General features: G+C 41.3%; 1 protein-coding gene across 1 annotated transcript; it reads right to left on the minus strand.

Annotated features, from left to right (window-relative positions):
- Positions 1 to 1,917: 1,917 nt before the first annotated feature.
- Positions 1,918 to 8,440, minus strand: tent5c (terminal nucleotidyltransferase 5C). The gene is made up of 2 exons (XM_063887730.1): positions 8,316 to 8,440; positions 1,918 to 6,921 (listed from the first exon to the last, which is right to left on the minus strand). Exon 2 carries the CDS (start codon positions 6,897 to 6,899, stop codon positions 5,748 to 5,750), a length of 1,152 nt encoding a protein of 383 aa, XP_063743800.1. The 5' UTR covers positions 6,900 to 6,921; positions 8,316 to 8,440; the 3' UTR covers positions 1,918 to 5,747.
- Positions 8,441 to 16,859: the final 8,419 nt, after the last annotated feature.

Below are 16,859 nucleotides of genomic sequence, written 5' to 3' on the forward strand. Positions count from 1 at the left end.
GGGAAACGTGCAGCAGAGAGGTTCCGGTTCCCTACAGCTGATTTAAAGAGAATATTCACTGTGGCTCTGAGAGTTAGTTTCATAACAACAAGTTCTATTCTGGAGAGGAGAGGAGAGGAGCGGTTCACTAAAACACTGCAGCTCTAACAGGCAGATGATGAACACAGAGGGGCCAGCTGCTGCTTTGCAACCCTAAACATACACCTTGAAAAATAGAATAATAATAATAATAATAATATTAAATAATAATACAGAAATATATATAAAAATATAATAAAATCAGTTTAAAAAAAATACCAACAATATCTTTGTTTAGCCCATAAAAAAAAAAATTCAATTCAAAGTCGATTATTAGTAAAGATATCTAGGCCACTTTTATAGCACCATTTAAATATATATACAGTATATACATATTTATTATTATTTTTGATTGCTTCATACTATTAGGTATGTTTATACATAGGAACTTAGTTATTGTAGGGTCAGTTTTAATATTTAACTCAATTTGATGCACGTTCTAAGGGGAAAGAGCTACATTTTTCTTAGAGGACGGAAGATAACGGTTGTCATGTATGATATTTGCAGCATGATTCATATGAAACCACAACCACAGAGGAGGAAGAGGAGGAGGAATTGAGGCATTGATGTAAAATAAAGGTTATTACAATGCGTAAAGAGGCATCAGCATGTGGACGGAGGCGAATGGAAAAAAGTCGATGAGGTCAGAGCACTTTACTGCTGCACCTCCATGAGTCATCGCTTTAGATAAGTCAGTGTTTTATGAATGGAAGCGAGTGACTCAAGGACTCATCCTGTCGAGGCAAACATGACATGATAGATATGCAGCACTTACATCAGAGGAGGATGAGCAGCGAGCAGAAAGGAGAAATTTCCAGTTCCATGCATGAAGAGTTGAGGTTAAGCCTCCTCCTGTTGAGTGGTCAGAGTCAGGTGTGAATGTATGGAGATGTATGGAGGGTCATATACGCTCTAATGCTCAGAGGAACTCCTGTACACTAAAGCAATGCCCAGGGTTTATTGCCCAATACAAAGTCTGGCTGAATGGGTTGTTTCCGCTGCACTCAGATCAGCATCAACACCATTTAGATTTCTGGAAGCAGAGCTGACGGACGTTCCGGCTAACCCCTTCCAACGTGAAGAAGACGGGAAACATCTCGGGTTCAGTTCATCTTCACAGGCGGAAGGAAGGAAGTTCAAACTACAGCTATAGAAACAAAACAATGCCACTTCCTGTACATGCATTCTGATTAACTGTGAATTCGAACCATGGTAAAGTAATAGGGTTAATGTTTCATTTGTGAATGAGCCATTTGACTGCAGGTTTTTAATTATTAAATGTAGTGTTTGGGCAGATGGGACAATTATTTTACAGCGGTATATTTTAGGAAATAACTGTAATCCAATGTGCCAAAGACAAATTCCTGAGAAAAATCTCAATAAAGTATTGGGAAAATATATTTTGTATTCTCAAATCTTTAGTAGTATTGAGTATCTTTACATTTAATACTTTAAAGACCTTTTCCTGATGATATTGAAGTAATATTCTCAGTGCAGGACTTGTATTAGAGTAGTTTTATAGGGTCATATTAGAACTTTTATTAAAGTAAAGGATATGAATACTTCTTACACAACTTCATTTAAGGAGTATTTTTTTGTTGACAAAACAAAACCCCCTCAAAAAAGTGAAACTGGACATGTTCTCCTTCTAACGTTACATTTTAAAATGGTATTCCGACATATCTAGCATTACAATGTTAGCAGGTGGGTTTTTATGTTTCAACAGAAAACGCATAAACTATTTTTTTGAAACACAAATCAATTGAAATACTAGTTTAGGATGAATCTTTCAGACACAGCTTGACAGGTGAGATTTGGACAGAAACAGCTGAAACAGAATTTGCATTTAATACTTTTATTCTTTATTTCCTCTTCAAACACATTTCCTGATGTACATGTACATTTCCATTCAAAAGGAAAAACTCAAGTGAGGTAAAAGTCCTGAAAAATGAAATAGTATAATGGTGGTAACCATCAACTCATCGTCACAATCACGAAGCTGACAAAAGCTCTTTTGCATTAAACTATTTCAAAAAAATATATAGTGCGACAAATTTCTTCTCACTTGTTTTTTTTTTTTTTTTTTACTTTTATAGCCACTTGCTCATACACACATACAGACAAGCACACACACACACACACACACACACACATTAACGTAAACACAGATCTGCTGCAATGATATTCACAACACTTCACAGAGGAAGAGTAAGAAAGTCTCCATCACATTCCCATGGTGTAAGACTTTAGACACATAACCACTACACATACAATCCATTCTTTCTCTGCACCCCCCAACGCAAAAACCACATCTACAGGTGTCGTAAATAAAAACACGCTGTACTAATAAACAAAGGCCCAAACAAGTGGGACAATCAGAGGCGGGGGGGGGTGAGAGAAGCACAGGTTTAATACGTAGTTTACAGCAGAAAATAAAGTGTGTGCTTTTCTTTTCTCCACATCGTCCTTGGCAAAAAGTACACACACACACACACACAGATGATGAAATGATTTAACATGAGTCACTGCACCCCCACTTTCCTCTAGTGGATGGGAAAAGTAAAGCTTTCATTGAACAGGAACACATCTTCAGTCATCAGAAAACCACAACAACGTAAACACATGAAGGTCGGGGCGTACACACAACGCATGAGTATTTACATTCCAGGCTGCGTTCACCATCGATCGTCTAGAAAACGCACGTTGTGAGCGATGTCAACAAATAGCCCCCAAAAAAGGGGCCGTTCCTCGCTGCGCTCAAACAGACTTTACCGTCTCGCTGGTTTATAAATGTGGCTCCAAGCTTTCATTCGTCATCTCTCAGAGGGGATTAACAAATGGGGGAATGATTGAGATTATGTGATGCTGTTCAGCACCAAATCAATGTTTTGCCCCCTGGCTTTGAAACAAGGCACAGATTATGTTCAGAGAGTGAATCCAGCTGTTGGCACCGAACAGAGATGGGACGACCCGTTGAGAGGTGATCAGAGCAACAGCCAATGCTGCACGCTCCAGTCTGGTAGCTACCTCCACCTTCAGGCATGATCTACTCTAATAAGAACCTGCTGGTACAATTATCACAGACAGAAAGAAGACACAACATTAAGTGCAAGAAGGGGATGCCTCAATGTGAGAGACAGATTAAACCTAGTCACCCTTCTAAAATAGAAGGGACAAAACAAAGCCCTCAAAAACACATTATATGTCCCTGAGAACCAGCTCAAATCCCTCCAGCAAGACAACCGCATTAGCTTATTTACATTCCTCTCAGGGGGCTGGGTTTGGAGTAAAACAAGGCCTCTATAAAGTGCTTCTGTCAGTGAGGGGTCTCTGCTGGGCGACCTCCAGCTACTGTGCCAGATTCTGGCTCAGTGCACTTCAGGTATTGCTTTGGTTTGGATAGGAACACAAAGAAAAGTTGCCAGGTTGCATCAGGCCCGGTGGAGCTGCAACTGCTAGCCAGGGTGTAGAAATATAATGTTTAGAAAAACAAGAGTTGGATTAAAAAAATTCAGGCACGACTGAGGTCAACATGGCTGTGACAACAAGGCCCAAACTGGTAGGAAAGACAGAACCACTGACAGGAATGAGTAGACGGATGGCTTTCAAGGAAAATAATGGTTTGGGACTGAAAGACAAAACCACAAAAACTCAAACCATAACTAATTTGCGGCCCAACGACGAATGGATGGTATCTCTAATAATCTAAGATGCAGTCGCGGATCATGCACTTGATTTTAAATATGAGAAATGCTTTCCGTCCTTTAAAAGAACCTTAAAAAAGCTCTCCAAAGAGTCAAAGGCACCCTGCAGTTGCTGGTTGTAACTTTAGTCCAGAGCGAGACAGCGTGTGACACCTGACTTGTTGTTAAAAAGAGACTATGGAAAATCTCACACCAAAGTTCAGCAGCAGAGCGTGCCCTGACCCCGGGGCGTGACCTGCAGAGGAGGCCGAGCTGACCGCCCCAACAATTCACCTCCCAAGCCAGGAGTCGTGCGCCAGCCAGATAAGAGGCGCTGCTGGTTATCTATGGAACAAGCAGCAGAAAGGCAGCGAGCAGGAGGGGAGCTTCTGGGAAACAGAGGGGATCGCAGCAGCTGTCCCTTACATAAGAACTGCAACCCCCCCACTCCACTCTGGATGCTGTAACATCAGGAGAGTGGAGAGGAGATATGACGCGTCCCATCAGCTAACTGCACAGCAAGAGCTCAAAATTAACTGCCTATAATAAGCGTGGCTACAAATAGTAATTCATAAGTTTAAAGAGGCACCTCAGTCACATTTTTCAGGGGGGGGCAGTTGTAGCTTCCTCAGTTCAAGCTCCCAAAGGGGAGAGGAATCCCACTGGCAGATATTCTCTCTCGACATACCAGCTGCACTCTCTGGTGTCTGGCTCCATGACCACAAAAGGGGTTCAAACACTGCGTGGTGAAGAGAGGACAGGAAGTGACTCAGCTGCCCACACATGTAAGGTGTCAGGGCACCGACGATATCACCCCCCAGTGAAAAAGAAAAAGAGGATAATTATAGTTTGAGAGCCAGTCAGTGAGCTGCGTCAGAGGAGGATCCCATTTCAGGGCTGCTGCCGAGCCTGCAATGGTTTTGAGGGACGACACAGCGGGGCCCACCATGTGCTGCTCCTTTTTAGGGAAGGGACTCCCAGGCAGCGAGGCTGGCCGAATGCTCTCCTGGTCAGAGAGCTTCCCACAATGGCCAGAAGATTGTGATGTCTTGAGGTCACTTGTGAGGCTTTGGAAGCGACTTAAAAACACAGAGGAGCATAAACTCCTCAGACACACAGGAGCCCGTCTTTCTGAGGCCCTAACTGTCTCCCTCGGAGCCCGCCTCCACTGAAAGTACAGGTCTGAGTAGACAGGATAGTGGGGGAGGAGGGGAGCTCGTCCTACACTGAAATTCAAAGTGGAAAATAAAAATACACACTTTTTTTTAAATCTCCTGCACAGTTTACAAATCACAGGCACTGCCGGCATTATAGGGAGACTACAAATGTCTGAGATATTTACATGTCTAAATTAATTAAAAATAAATGGACTCCGCTCGCTTCCCTCTTCATATCTGAACAAAGTTATTAGTGTACCACCTTTTTCCCTCCCCAGTAAAGCAAACATATTTATAACACGGTGCTCTGCTTTTTTTTGGGGCTCGTCACCTATTATATTACCCCTTCCCCAATAATAATATTTTTAAATATTTTACATTTTTTTCTGCCTTTTCATGTTTGTATTTTTTTTCTAAATCACAGGAGAAAAAATCATTTTAGGCTATAACATTATTTTCTTCCCTTTTTCAAAAACATAGCCAATACTTATAAACTATTGGGGCATAAACCTGGAGGTCAAGGCACAAAACACAACTCTGATAAACAGGAAAACAACCAAACATGAGAAAAAAAATAAAGAAAGTCTAAACACTTAAAAATATCACTTTCTAGTCAATGACCTAGACAACTCTGTAGATGGGAATGAGAAAGTATTCCAAAAGAAACAAAGCAAACACCTGTCCACTTAAATATAATTGTGCCTTGAGAGGAACTTTGTATTTATTGCCTCAATATATTTTTTTCTGTTTTTTTTTTTATTCCTTCTCTCGTCTCCAAAGCAGCAGCGGCGGCGGCGGCAGGCCCTCTTTTACGTCCATCCACTTGATGTCAGTTACATGGCAGCCATGTTGGAATGTTCTGGTTAGCCACATAGTAGTTGCTGAAGTTGTGGTCTCGGACATAGGGCGCCGGCTGATAGTAGCAGGTGACGCAGGACGCGTCGGGGATGGCGTTCTGCTCCGCCAGCACTCTGAAGGCCATCAGCGAGATGAGGTGGAGCGTCTGCCGCCGCTCGTGTCCCATGAGGCACACCGTGCTCTCGTTGACGACTCGCCGCAGGATCATGAGGTAGTCGTACTTGCTCTTCTCCTCCCCCACAAAGTGGCTCTGCAGGTAGGCCTCCACCTTGCGCTGTTGCTCACCAATGTCAGGGAAGTCAATGAAGAAGCGGGAGCACATGTAGCGCTCCAGGGCCTTGAACTCCTCCTCGCTGGCAGGTCGGAAGTCCCGCACCAGCAGATTGCAGTATTTCAGCAGGCCCCCACCACGGATCTCCTCGGGCCGCTTGGTGTCGATGAGCTTGTCCCGCAGGTGGCCCAGTGCCATGCTGAAGTCCCCGTACACACTCTCCCCATTCACTGTGGGGTGAAAGGCCTCAGACATGGGCGTCTGTGCCAGCTCATAGTAGGAGAGCATGGAGTCCAGCACAATCTGAAAGGAGTCCACACTGAACTCAAACTGCCGGCGTATTGAGTCCACAAACTTCAGCTCCACATTGCGCCCGTTGTTGTTGGACAGGGAGATCAGACTCCAGCGGTCCTGCTCTGTGTTGACCTTCACCAGCTTCTGCACGTAAGCCTCTTTGAGAGTCATGGGTGTAATTTTCTCCTTGTTGACACCCTCAGGCAGAAAGTCCAGCAGGGTTCCCAGCACCACATCCTTAATGAGCCTGTACTCTGACTCGTGCGGCAGGTCCACCCTGAAGATAACGTCCAGATCCTTGTAGCTCCAGCCAATATCCTGCACCAGTACGTGGCTGGCTGTGGAGCCGTTGAGCCGCACGTCCTTCACTCTGATGCCGCGCAGCTCCAGGCGGGAGCGCACCCGGGCCACAATATCTTTCAGCCGCACCTCTAAGGTGGGGAAGTTTCCCCGTCCGTGGACAGGCACAACCTCCGTCAGAACTTCATTGAGCCGGCTCACCTGGTCCCAGGTCAGCACACTGACGGAACAACTCTTTGATTCCTCCTTGTTTTCCATCTTCTCACAAAGTTCAGATTAGCTGAGGAGGAAGGAGAGAAAACAGATGTTAGTTGTGGCTTTTAAAATGGGACCCAAACCAAGCAAAATACACAAACATCACTATTCTAAAATAGATAAATTGATGTATTTTAGTGAAGCCAAGTTGAGAGAGTATGTCGTTACACCTGCAGAAGGTTATCAAAAAATAAAGGAATAAATATTAATTAAATACAAATAAAAACAGTAAATACATTTAAAAAAAACTGTGAAAATATATTCAGCCACATACAATATAAATATACGCCAAAACAGATCCCACTACTAAAATTAAAATGGAAATAAAAAGGACACTGTCAAACAAGTTGAATAAAACAAGTTAGAACATCCGTGTTGAAAGATGTCACTAAACAGTAGAAACATCATGACCCATTAAAGCACGAGCACAGCTGAATGTGAGCACGAGACAACCTGCTAGCTCACTCTGTTGCTCACACACACAGTAGAGGAGAGAGCGCGAGGCTTCTAGAACACCGCGAGCCTGGCTTTTATTCCAGAACCGCTGAGAGACAAACACACCAACTAACTTTAAAGTCACGACAAACAACTAAAGCCAGGGTTTTCAAAAAAACAACAACCCCAAAAACAGAGATTGGGTTTAGTAGTCAGATCTTGCACTTTAAGAAAAAGTTAGGAAGACTCTTTTACAAAAATAAAAAAGTCCTCCTTTCAAAATGTTACTCAAGTGCAAGTATTAGCATCAAAATATACTCAATTTACTGAAGTACAACAAGTTTTAAAAAGGCTCATTCTGCAGATTGGCTCGTTTCAGATTATTGTCACATGTTTTGAGGATAATTAAGGACGTTGATCAATGCTGGTAAACGTGCAGCTACATTTAACTACTTCGTATGCTGCAGTGTAGCTGTTGACCTCCAGCTGTAATTTAAGTCTTATTTAAGAATACACCACTGACCAATAAACACAAATGAGCGAATCCCATGTTTCGTCAAAAATGTCATACTCATTTGTTCCAGCTGACTGATCAATTGGCCGGTGACGAGTGCAACGTTTAAGTTTAATAAAAACGTTTCCATGGTTGCTAACGGATGAAGTTACTTGGTCTAAAACATGAATGAGATTTAAATCTAACGGTAACTCTTGTTGCCATAACGATAAGTAGGAAACGTTAAGTTTGACTCAATTTGAAAACATATGGCGACGAATCTGAACATTCAGCAAAGTCACGTTTAACATACGCACTGGAATAATGAAGGAAACAGAGGGGGGTAAAAGTAAAATATCATGTCACGTTTTGAATCATGCCTACCGACCGGGTAAAAGTTTAAAAAGCGTGTCATTCCCAACATGTGGAGTTAAAACACGACTTTTTTTCTGGACATAATCACATAAATGAACCGTAAAAGTAGTACATACATTTTCAAAAGCGTCCTCTGAAAAAGCATTCAGTCAGAAAAAGAAGATGTTAACTTGGATTTCGTGCAGACACCTCCTCATAATCCAATTGCTGGGAGACAAACAAATACGGTGCTGCTGAACAGTCACTATTTGAACCGTCTGCTGTAAGACACGCCTGTTTTATAAAGCCGAAGCACGACCCACTGAAACACATGCACAGCCGTGGCATAACACAGTCCCCTCAGTGTGGTTTTAACAAAATAAAAGTTCACTATTAATACAATATCTGTAATATGCTATCCTATATATGTTTTAAGTTGAACATGAAACACAAATTGTTGTATATTTACCGAGAAAAGTACTAATTTCATCATCATCAGCTCACACAGGCGTGAAATCGTTGAGTTTGATTGTAGCAATGCGCCAAACTAAGCATCTCATTGGTCGGCGAGGTTTTTGCGTTGCCCGGTAACCAGGGTCGTCTCCATGCAGCCGGCGTTCTGTGACGTTTCGTTTGAAAATCAGCCTGTTTCTGTTTTTGTTTATATTAATGCACATTTTAAATAACACCTGTTTGTTTTTCACTTTAAGTAATATTACATTCTACTCCTTTATTATTTTGATATGAATTAAGAGCTGACAAAACTCCCATACACAGAGGAGTAAAAGCACATTCCCAATATTATGAAAAAATAATGGTAATAATTAAAAAACGGTCCAACTGTATGGTGAACTCTTTAAAGGGTAATAACACGTGTTTTTTCTAATGAATATAGTTAATATTATGGAAGAGCTTCTTTTATTTTTGATGATTATTAATACAAATATTTCTTTCATTTAATTATTTTTAAAAATGTATTTTCGGAAATGTATACAACATTATTAAAACCTTTGATTAACTACAATTGGCCAAAAAACACAATTGAAAAATACACATATCTATATTTACATATGTAAAGAATCAGAATCGTTTTTATAACCAAGTAGATTCCACATACAAGGAATTTGCTGTGGTATATTTTGATTTATTTACATGTATTTTTTATATAACTTGGTTTAAAAGCAGAAGAAGAAATCTGAGCAGTCGTTTTACGTCACATGTGTTAAGTGAACGCCACACTAACACAGCAGGACCCTCCCTTAAATCTATATCCACGTAATTTCCAGGAAAGACATACAAACATTCTTCTGTAGATCTGCTTCTGTTGCACACACACATATAACCACCGTTGACAAACAGGACAGCTGCATTGGAGAGCCCCCCCCCACGTTACCTGGAAAAAGAGTTTCTTCCTCACTGCAGCAGATATGTTTTTTTCTGAATGACGGAGGAAACCAAAAGCATGTTTGATGATTCTTTGGAAAATAAAAGAAAGGTTTAGACCACAGGATGCCCCTGCCACAATAAGGGCGTGGGGTTTTATTTTGAAAATTGATGATGACAGCGTGAAGGGAAACATTTTCTGAACTGCAGTTTTGTGAGGTATACTTATAAAGTGAGTAAAGCTATGTACTGCTATGTAGGGCAGCAGCAAGACATATTTCAGTCATCCAGAAGTGGCTGATTTATCATGTTTCGTTGGTCAGTAATTGTTATTATTTGTGTTTTAAGCAGTACGTTCAGATTCCCCTAAGTCAAAAATCACAGCGTAACATTAAACATGGACATTTAAATGTAGCACTTTTACCAAAGTGTGACCCTGTCTGCCACTTCCATTTCTACATCTCCAGACCGTCCCCTTCTCCTCCTGGTCCACATGACAATCGAACAAGTCATATCAATATACATTTGGCTGCAAATCTGTGTTTTGCCAATATTTTCCACTGTTGTCTCAGGCAGAAATTGGAACCATAATTGGAAAACCTTTGCAGTGACTCAGCTCTGTGTCAGCTGGTTCTTTTTCTCTGCAGTGTGTGTATACATTTGGTAAATTTGAGTTACACACGCCTTTTGGCATCAGCTTAGGTAATCCTTGTTTTGTTAGTGAGGGTCAGTATCTTTTATACAGCTATGTAACTGACTGCAAATGTTGAATTGTGTTTCCTGCTTCACTGGAAAACCTGATGACACACACACACACACACACACACACACACACACACACACACACACACACACACACACACACACACACACACACACACACACACACACATAAATCAATATGTGACTGTAAGGGAGAGTTGGGGTTTACAAGGAAGTGTTGAGTAATGCATCTTCTCACAAAAGTAATTTATCCTTTTCTCTACGGCATCTCTTCAGTGTAGCTATAACCATGTCAGTTGCAAATGTGTGTGGGTGTTGGGGGGGGGGGGGGGGGGGGCACAGGGAATGGATTGTACATCTGTTTCAGTGAGTCAGCAAGAGACCTGATAGGAAACCAACAGAGCAGAGGGGGGGGTTCCCTTTCTATGTGTCTCTGCGTCAGACTTTCTTTACTGAAATGCACAGCGGGAACATATAGCGCTTATCCTGTCTCTGTGACAAACTGATATAGAAACAAGGACTGTTTACGAACGCAAATGGTTTCATTCACAAATTCTCAGCTCCCGAGGGTGGTTTACTTTATGGCAGAAACTCAAGTGATACAGGAGGATGAGACATGTTGTAAAGATAAATCTCTCCCAATACAGCTGTGCATTCAGCCCTTTTACTGATTAAATGTGAGATTTTTGGTAAAATGATCTAATGTATTCTCATGAAATACTCCTTAAGAAATTGAAGAAACAAACAAAAGCTGCATATCATCACATATTAAAAGCTGGAAACAGCGAATGTTTTGACAACCTCACAAACCTCTTTAAAACATGTTGTATTTATGTATTGAAGAAAACCAGATGATGACAGGAGAATGGCAGCCAAGCTAGTCCTCCCTGCTGGACAATGTGTCCCACCCCCTCCAGGATGGCCCCTGGAAGACCCCCATACATACAACAAAAAACTGACCAGTTGTGCAAAAACAATTTATGTGCAATATATAAACATAATATGCCATTGTTCATAACTGTGCAATATTCCCCTGGCTGCTATATCTCCTTCAGGATGTGTGTTTTGTAAATTGTGTGTTTTTCTTTATCTTAATATTTTTGAAATGCATATTTTCTTTTGTAAAGCTGTCTTTGGCTCTGTTGCTGCTGTAGCAAATTTAAATGTCCCCTCTGTGGGACCAATAAAGGGATTCTGATTCTGATGCTGTATTCTTATTAGCAGATTCTTTAATCAGCCACAAAACCAATTTTCAGGAATAATGAAACAATGAAATAGAAAACAAAACATGGGTTGTAGTGTAAACACGAACACTATGAAATATTGTATTGGTTGCGTTTAAAGAAATAAACACGAAACAAAAACTTTGAGGTTGAATCGTCTACAAGTTGATTTCCTAACAGATGGGTGAGGGTAGGGGTGTCCAAACATTGTTCCCTGAGGGCCACACACAGAACAACATATGAAGGGCTCGGCCAGAGGGGAGGTAAGTTGACTCATACATTAAGTTAGAAGTTAGCAAAATCAATTAAATGTAATGCTTGATACTTGAATATGGTTTAAGGTCTACGACGCAGCTCTCCATAGGGTTTCATTTCCTCTGCAGCTCATTCCTTAAAACAGAAGCTTCAGATTGATTATACAAAGGGGAAATATGAAGGGTCTATTTCAAGGTTTGTTATAAAATGTTTTCAACTTTAATTGACTGAATTTATTTGAAAAGTGGGCTTATTACCACATGACTACTACTGTGAAATATCTGTTTATTATACATCATATTGAAGAAAGTCGATATAAGAAAAGCACAGGTGTGGGCCGTATTCCAATATACTTTTATACAGGCCGTAGTTTGGGCACCCCTGGGTTAGGGTTAGCATTTTCTGTTAGCTTTTCTTGTCATTTTACACAGCGGTTCACACAGAGCGCTGCTGACGCCAGATGTTTTGATAGCACGCTGCCTGATGTTGCTACACAAATTGAACCTTTGACCTCTGAACCCCGGCTGAACCGAGTGGGCGCGAAAAAGCAGAGGCAACCTTCGCCGAGTCTGTCGGACTTGCACCACATGTAAGAGGGGGGAGTGGCACAGTGTGTGTAACTCCCCCGTTATCACTGTATTACACAATCGGTGAGAAGATTCTGCAGAATAAACAAACCAGCAGCACAAAGTGAACAACACAGGAAGCCCATTTACAGTCTGTTTACAATGTATAAAGCAGCAAGTCAAAAAACAGCCTCAACACTCCTGATGGTAAACCCCTAAATTCACTGTTATCCTAATCTACAAAACAATCTCATATAAAGGCATTTCATATTTAGCCTGCGGCTCATGACTCTATATAATAGACGTTGTATTAATTCATATTCAAAACAGTGGGAGGATTCTTTGTGGATTTGGCTTAAATAATACAAATAACAATTAGTTCATTTAGATATAGTATACATACACTATGCATTCAGTTTATATTGCAAAAGGTATGCACTTAAACAGGCCATATTTAGCTTTTTTGGTTATCCCTTCCCTGTAGTGTGTTATGTTTTTGTGCATGTAAATGGTCTGCAAACGTTAAAATCCCAAAGTTTCCCCCAGAGGGAGTTCCTCTCCCACATTGAAAATGAGCACAATAGGGCCCCATTCTTTGCTCTTACACATCTGATTTAAACACCATGGAGCACCACGTGTTCACACCTGGCTGCAGAGGTTTGTTCCCAGACATGTGGACTCGAGTCACATGACTTGGACTCGAGTCAGACTCGAGTCATGATTTTAATGACTTCAGACTTGACTTGATCAAATTCGGCATGACTTACGACTCGACTTGGACTTGAATACTATTAACTCGAGACTTGACTCGGACTTTGCCTCTTTTACTTGTAATGACTTGACATGCCTCGAGTCAAAAGCTAAATTTCCTGATCATGGACATCCTTCCCTGCAATGCGAACCTGCGAAGCCCCAAAGACCGCAAAGTGAGAGAGCCGGCAGGCAAGTGCGAGCAATGCAATCATGTGGTGGATTTTGGCCTTTTTGGATTGGATCAGGGACCTAACCAGCGTGATTGGATAATCCCCGGGTTTCCCCTCATTAATATTCACGATTTCCCCGGATTTCATCTACGGAAAAGATGCAATTGTGCCACGGAAGGGAAGCCTAGTCGAGAGCTGTCCGTCTGGTCTGCGTCTCTCTCAGTTGCAATTGGCAGGTTTAAGATCCAGATTAGGTTCATGGTTGTGAATTATCTATGTAAATCGACTCTATAGATAACACGTTCATTCTACATGTTGAATGATGATAGCGTAATACAAATATAGGCTATACATACAATGACAAAACTGCCGTGGGCGATATGTTATCCGTATCCTTTGTTAAAGTTAATGTTCAATAGCTCTATGCCAATGGGAACAACAGAACGTGCGCATTACATATGGACCAATGCGACACGTTCATTACGGCCGTGGACCGATAAACACTCAGTACCGTACGCACACCAACCGGCATTTGCGTGTTTAACACCGTGTTTAACACTGGCGTTACCGCCGCTTAACTTAAATAATGAACAACTGCTTTTAATTACGACTTGGCCGAGATCTTAACGTGCTGTTCATGCGTTTCCCATGAATAGCCTACTACTATAACTCGGAGCGGAGCAGGATATAATGCGCATGTGCGACGTTGCTAGGCAACGTGTACAAAGGCTGGGGGGGTGGGGGGGGATGCCCCCAGACCCCCAGACCCCCAGACCCCCCAGACCCCCCTACAACGGTTTAGTTTGTCACCTTTTTCAGCCCTTCTGAGTTTGCAGGTATGTACACAAATAACTAAGATTAGGGAGGTGTACTCTGTCTCTCTCTCTGTCTGTCTGTCTCTCAAGCGCCTACCCCCAGCACCTTTCATTGTGTGTAGTCATGCTGCTTAATTGTTATGCAGATTAAACATTGTTTTATTGAAATATTAGGTTTCTTTGTGATTTAAGCAAAATGTTGACCTACTGTAACTGGCATCCACTGAAGCATCAATGCCAGTTACATGCATCCACACAGTCCATGCCTCACTAGTCAAGGCGCTTTACCAACTTTAGGATGACAGTGGTGCCTTCCGTGCTCATACATTTCTAACCCACCATTCACACACAATACTTTGAAGGTCTTTGGGCGCATGCGTATATACAGATATATAAAATATATGCATAGTTTAATCTGTATGTATAAAAAAATACTGAAGATTAGGTTGATATGTTGAAATTGTGTGATCGTTTGTCTGATAATGGCATTATTAAGTGAAGAGTACATGATGACTTGTTCAGGACTCGAAGAAGCTTGGGACTTGGACTTGGACTCGACTTGGCTTTGGTGTTACTTGGACTTGGACTCGACTTGCCCTTCTCTGTCTTTACTTGGGACTTGACTTGGACTTGACTGCTGAGACTTGGGACTTACTTGGGACTTGCCAAACAGTGACTTGGTCCCACCTCTGTTTGTTCCACTCAGACACAGGAGCACCAGAGTGATCCAACGCTGATGTTGGGAGATCAGGTCCAGCTTAGAGTCCACGTTCCGGTTCATCCAAAGGGCAGAGAGAGACCCTTTCACCCCGACCTGAGAAACCTACTTCTTTATCGACAGGCACTGAGGCAGTGATAGGAACAGTAGACCGCCTTCTTCAAACTACAAAGCACACAAGTGTCTCCAATATGTAGCGTTAAGATTTCCCTTTTCAAAGCATTTTGACTGAAAGTACACTTGAGTATGTGAACAATAGCAGCAATTCACATTTTAGGTGTTAAAGCTTCAAAATCAAGCTCTGAAGGCATCACACCCTCTGCAGAATCTATTACTGTGAATCTACTGTGACAATTTAAACAGCTGAAAGTTTTGATAAAAGCTGTCAGTTTAATGGCTTCAACAAGCAAGTATTTGGCCAAATCCACACAAACAAAAAAAAAAGTCTGATGCAACCACAACCAAATCCTCCCAATTCTTGCAACAACTATCAGCAAATAACCTTTCTAAGCAACAGATGTTTACAATATGATTCATGCAGTTGAAACATCACATCGCTAAGGGAAAACAAAAGACAATTCACAGGAATTACTACTGAACTTTTTCCCAAGCCGTACATGCTTCAATTGATATTGAATTGAACACATCTGTCGCTGTAACGGTGACTTTTATCCAGCGGTGAACGAAGTACTCAGATGTGTAAAAGCAGAAATAATATTGTCAAAAAATCCTTTACAAGTAAAAGTGTTACATTGAAAATGTTACTTAAGTAAATACGGAAGTACAACCAGCTACATGTACTTAATATTAAAGTAAAAGTGCTGTTTATAGCTCTTTTTCCAGTACCATATGCTTATAGAATATCAAGTCATCCCATTTACATCACTTACAAATACCTCTAAGGGCATTTTAGTTTGTTGATATGGTGACACACTTCAGATACTTTGTAAAATAGTGAGTGGATTAGAAGTGCAGGAATGCGTCATATAAGCATATCAAGTGTTTACATAAAAAGTAACCTGAAAGTTGAGAGGTAAATAAATGGAGTGGAGTAGTAAGTATAACGTAGCCTCGTCAAGTTATGTACTAGTATGTCAAGAATGTACTGTAATTGAGTAAATGTACTTACTTTCATTCCACCACTGCTTTAACCCAAACATGACGGAGGTGAATGATTGTTTTTGGTTCAGAAATCAGTTTCTATTCTAAGTGTTTGTTTAGTAGATTTGAGGGAGTCCTGCAGGGTTGCCAGATGCTGAATCCAACAGTAGCTCTCACCCTGAAGTAGTATTTGTGGCAGTAAAAGTCCTACTACTGCAGGTCATTGGGTGGTCGTGATAGCAGGAGCTTTGTCATACAGATTCAAAAGTGGGAGAGAGTTGTGTCCTGAGGAGAGGATAACATATGAGTCCAATGGATTATAGAGAGTAATGAATTGAGTCCAATTAGCCAATCACAGCCAGCTTTGTCCATTACATGCTTCTAAATAGCCTGTTTAATCCGATGGAATCCCACATCTTATCACACATTTAAACCTTTAATGATACACTACCTTAAGTGGCAGAGTAGAACGCCAAAAATGTGTGTGTGTGTGTGTGTGTGTGTGTGTGTGTGTGTGTGTGTGTGTGTGTGTGTGTGTGTGTGTAAGTTTATCGCAGTTTCATTGCAATTTGTTGTGAAAACAGGTGAAAAGTCAGAGAACAGAATTTTCATCATTTAATCCGGATGTGATCTATTTGTTGTGCATGGGTTAGCATCGACGAGGGACCAGTTGCAACGAAAATCGATACAGATGAAGATGAAGATGAAGATGAAGACGAAGACGAAGACAAAGAAGAAGAAGAAGAAGAAGAAGAAGAAGAAGAAGAAGAAGAAGGTAGAGAGGAACACCTAGAGCACCTTGTTCTTTTCACACCAAATAAGAAACAAGTGTGTTTATGGATCTTCTTACACCAAAACACACACAACACCTCATTTGACATCAGCGAAGCAACAGGCTGTGTTTGCTAGTTTATTTCCCTTTGTTGACAGAACATAATATTCCTGAGTGTGTGTGTGTGTGTGTGTGTGTGTGT

Source organism: Eleginops maclovinus, chromosome 7, assembly GCF_036324505.1.
Source record: "Eleginops maclovinus isolate JMC-PN-2008 ecotype Puerto Natales chromosome 7, JC_Emac_rtc_rv5, whole genome shotgun sequence".
Taxonomy (NCBI): domain Eukaryota; kingdom Metazoa; phylum Chordata; class Actinopteri; order Perciformes; family Eleginopidae; genus Eleginops; species Eleginops maclovinus.

What these genes read in the sequence shown, in the direction of transcription:
- tent5c (XM_063887730.1), bottom strand. Translation starts at nt 6,899, where the DNA reads ATGGAAAACAAGGAGGAATCAAAGAGTTGTTCCGTCAGTGTGCTGACC.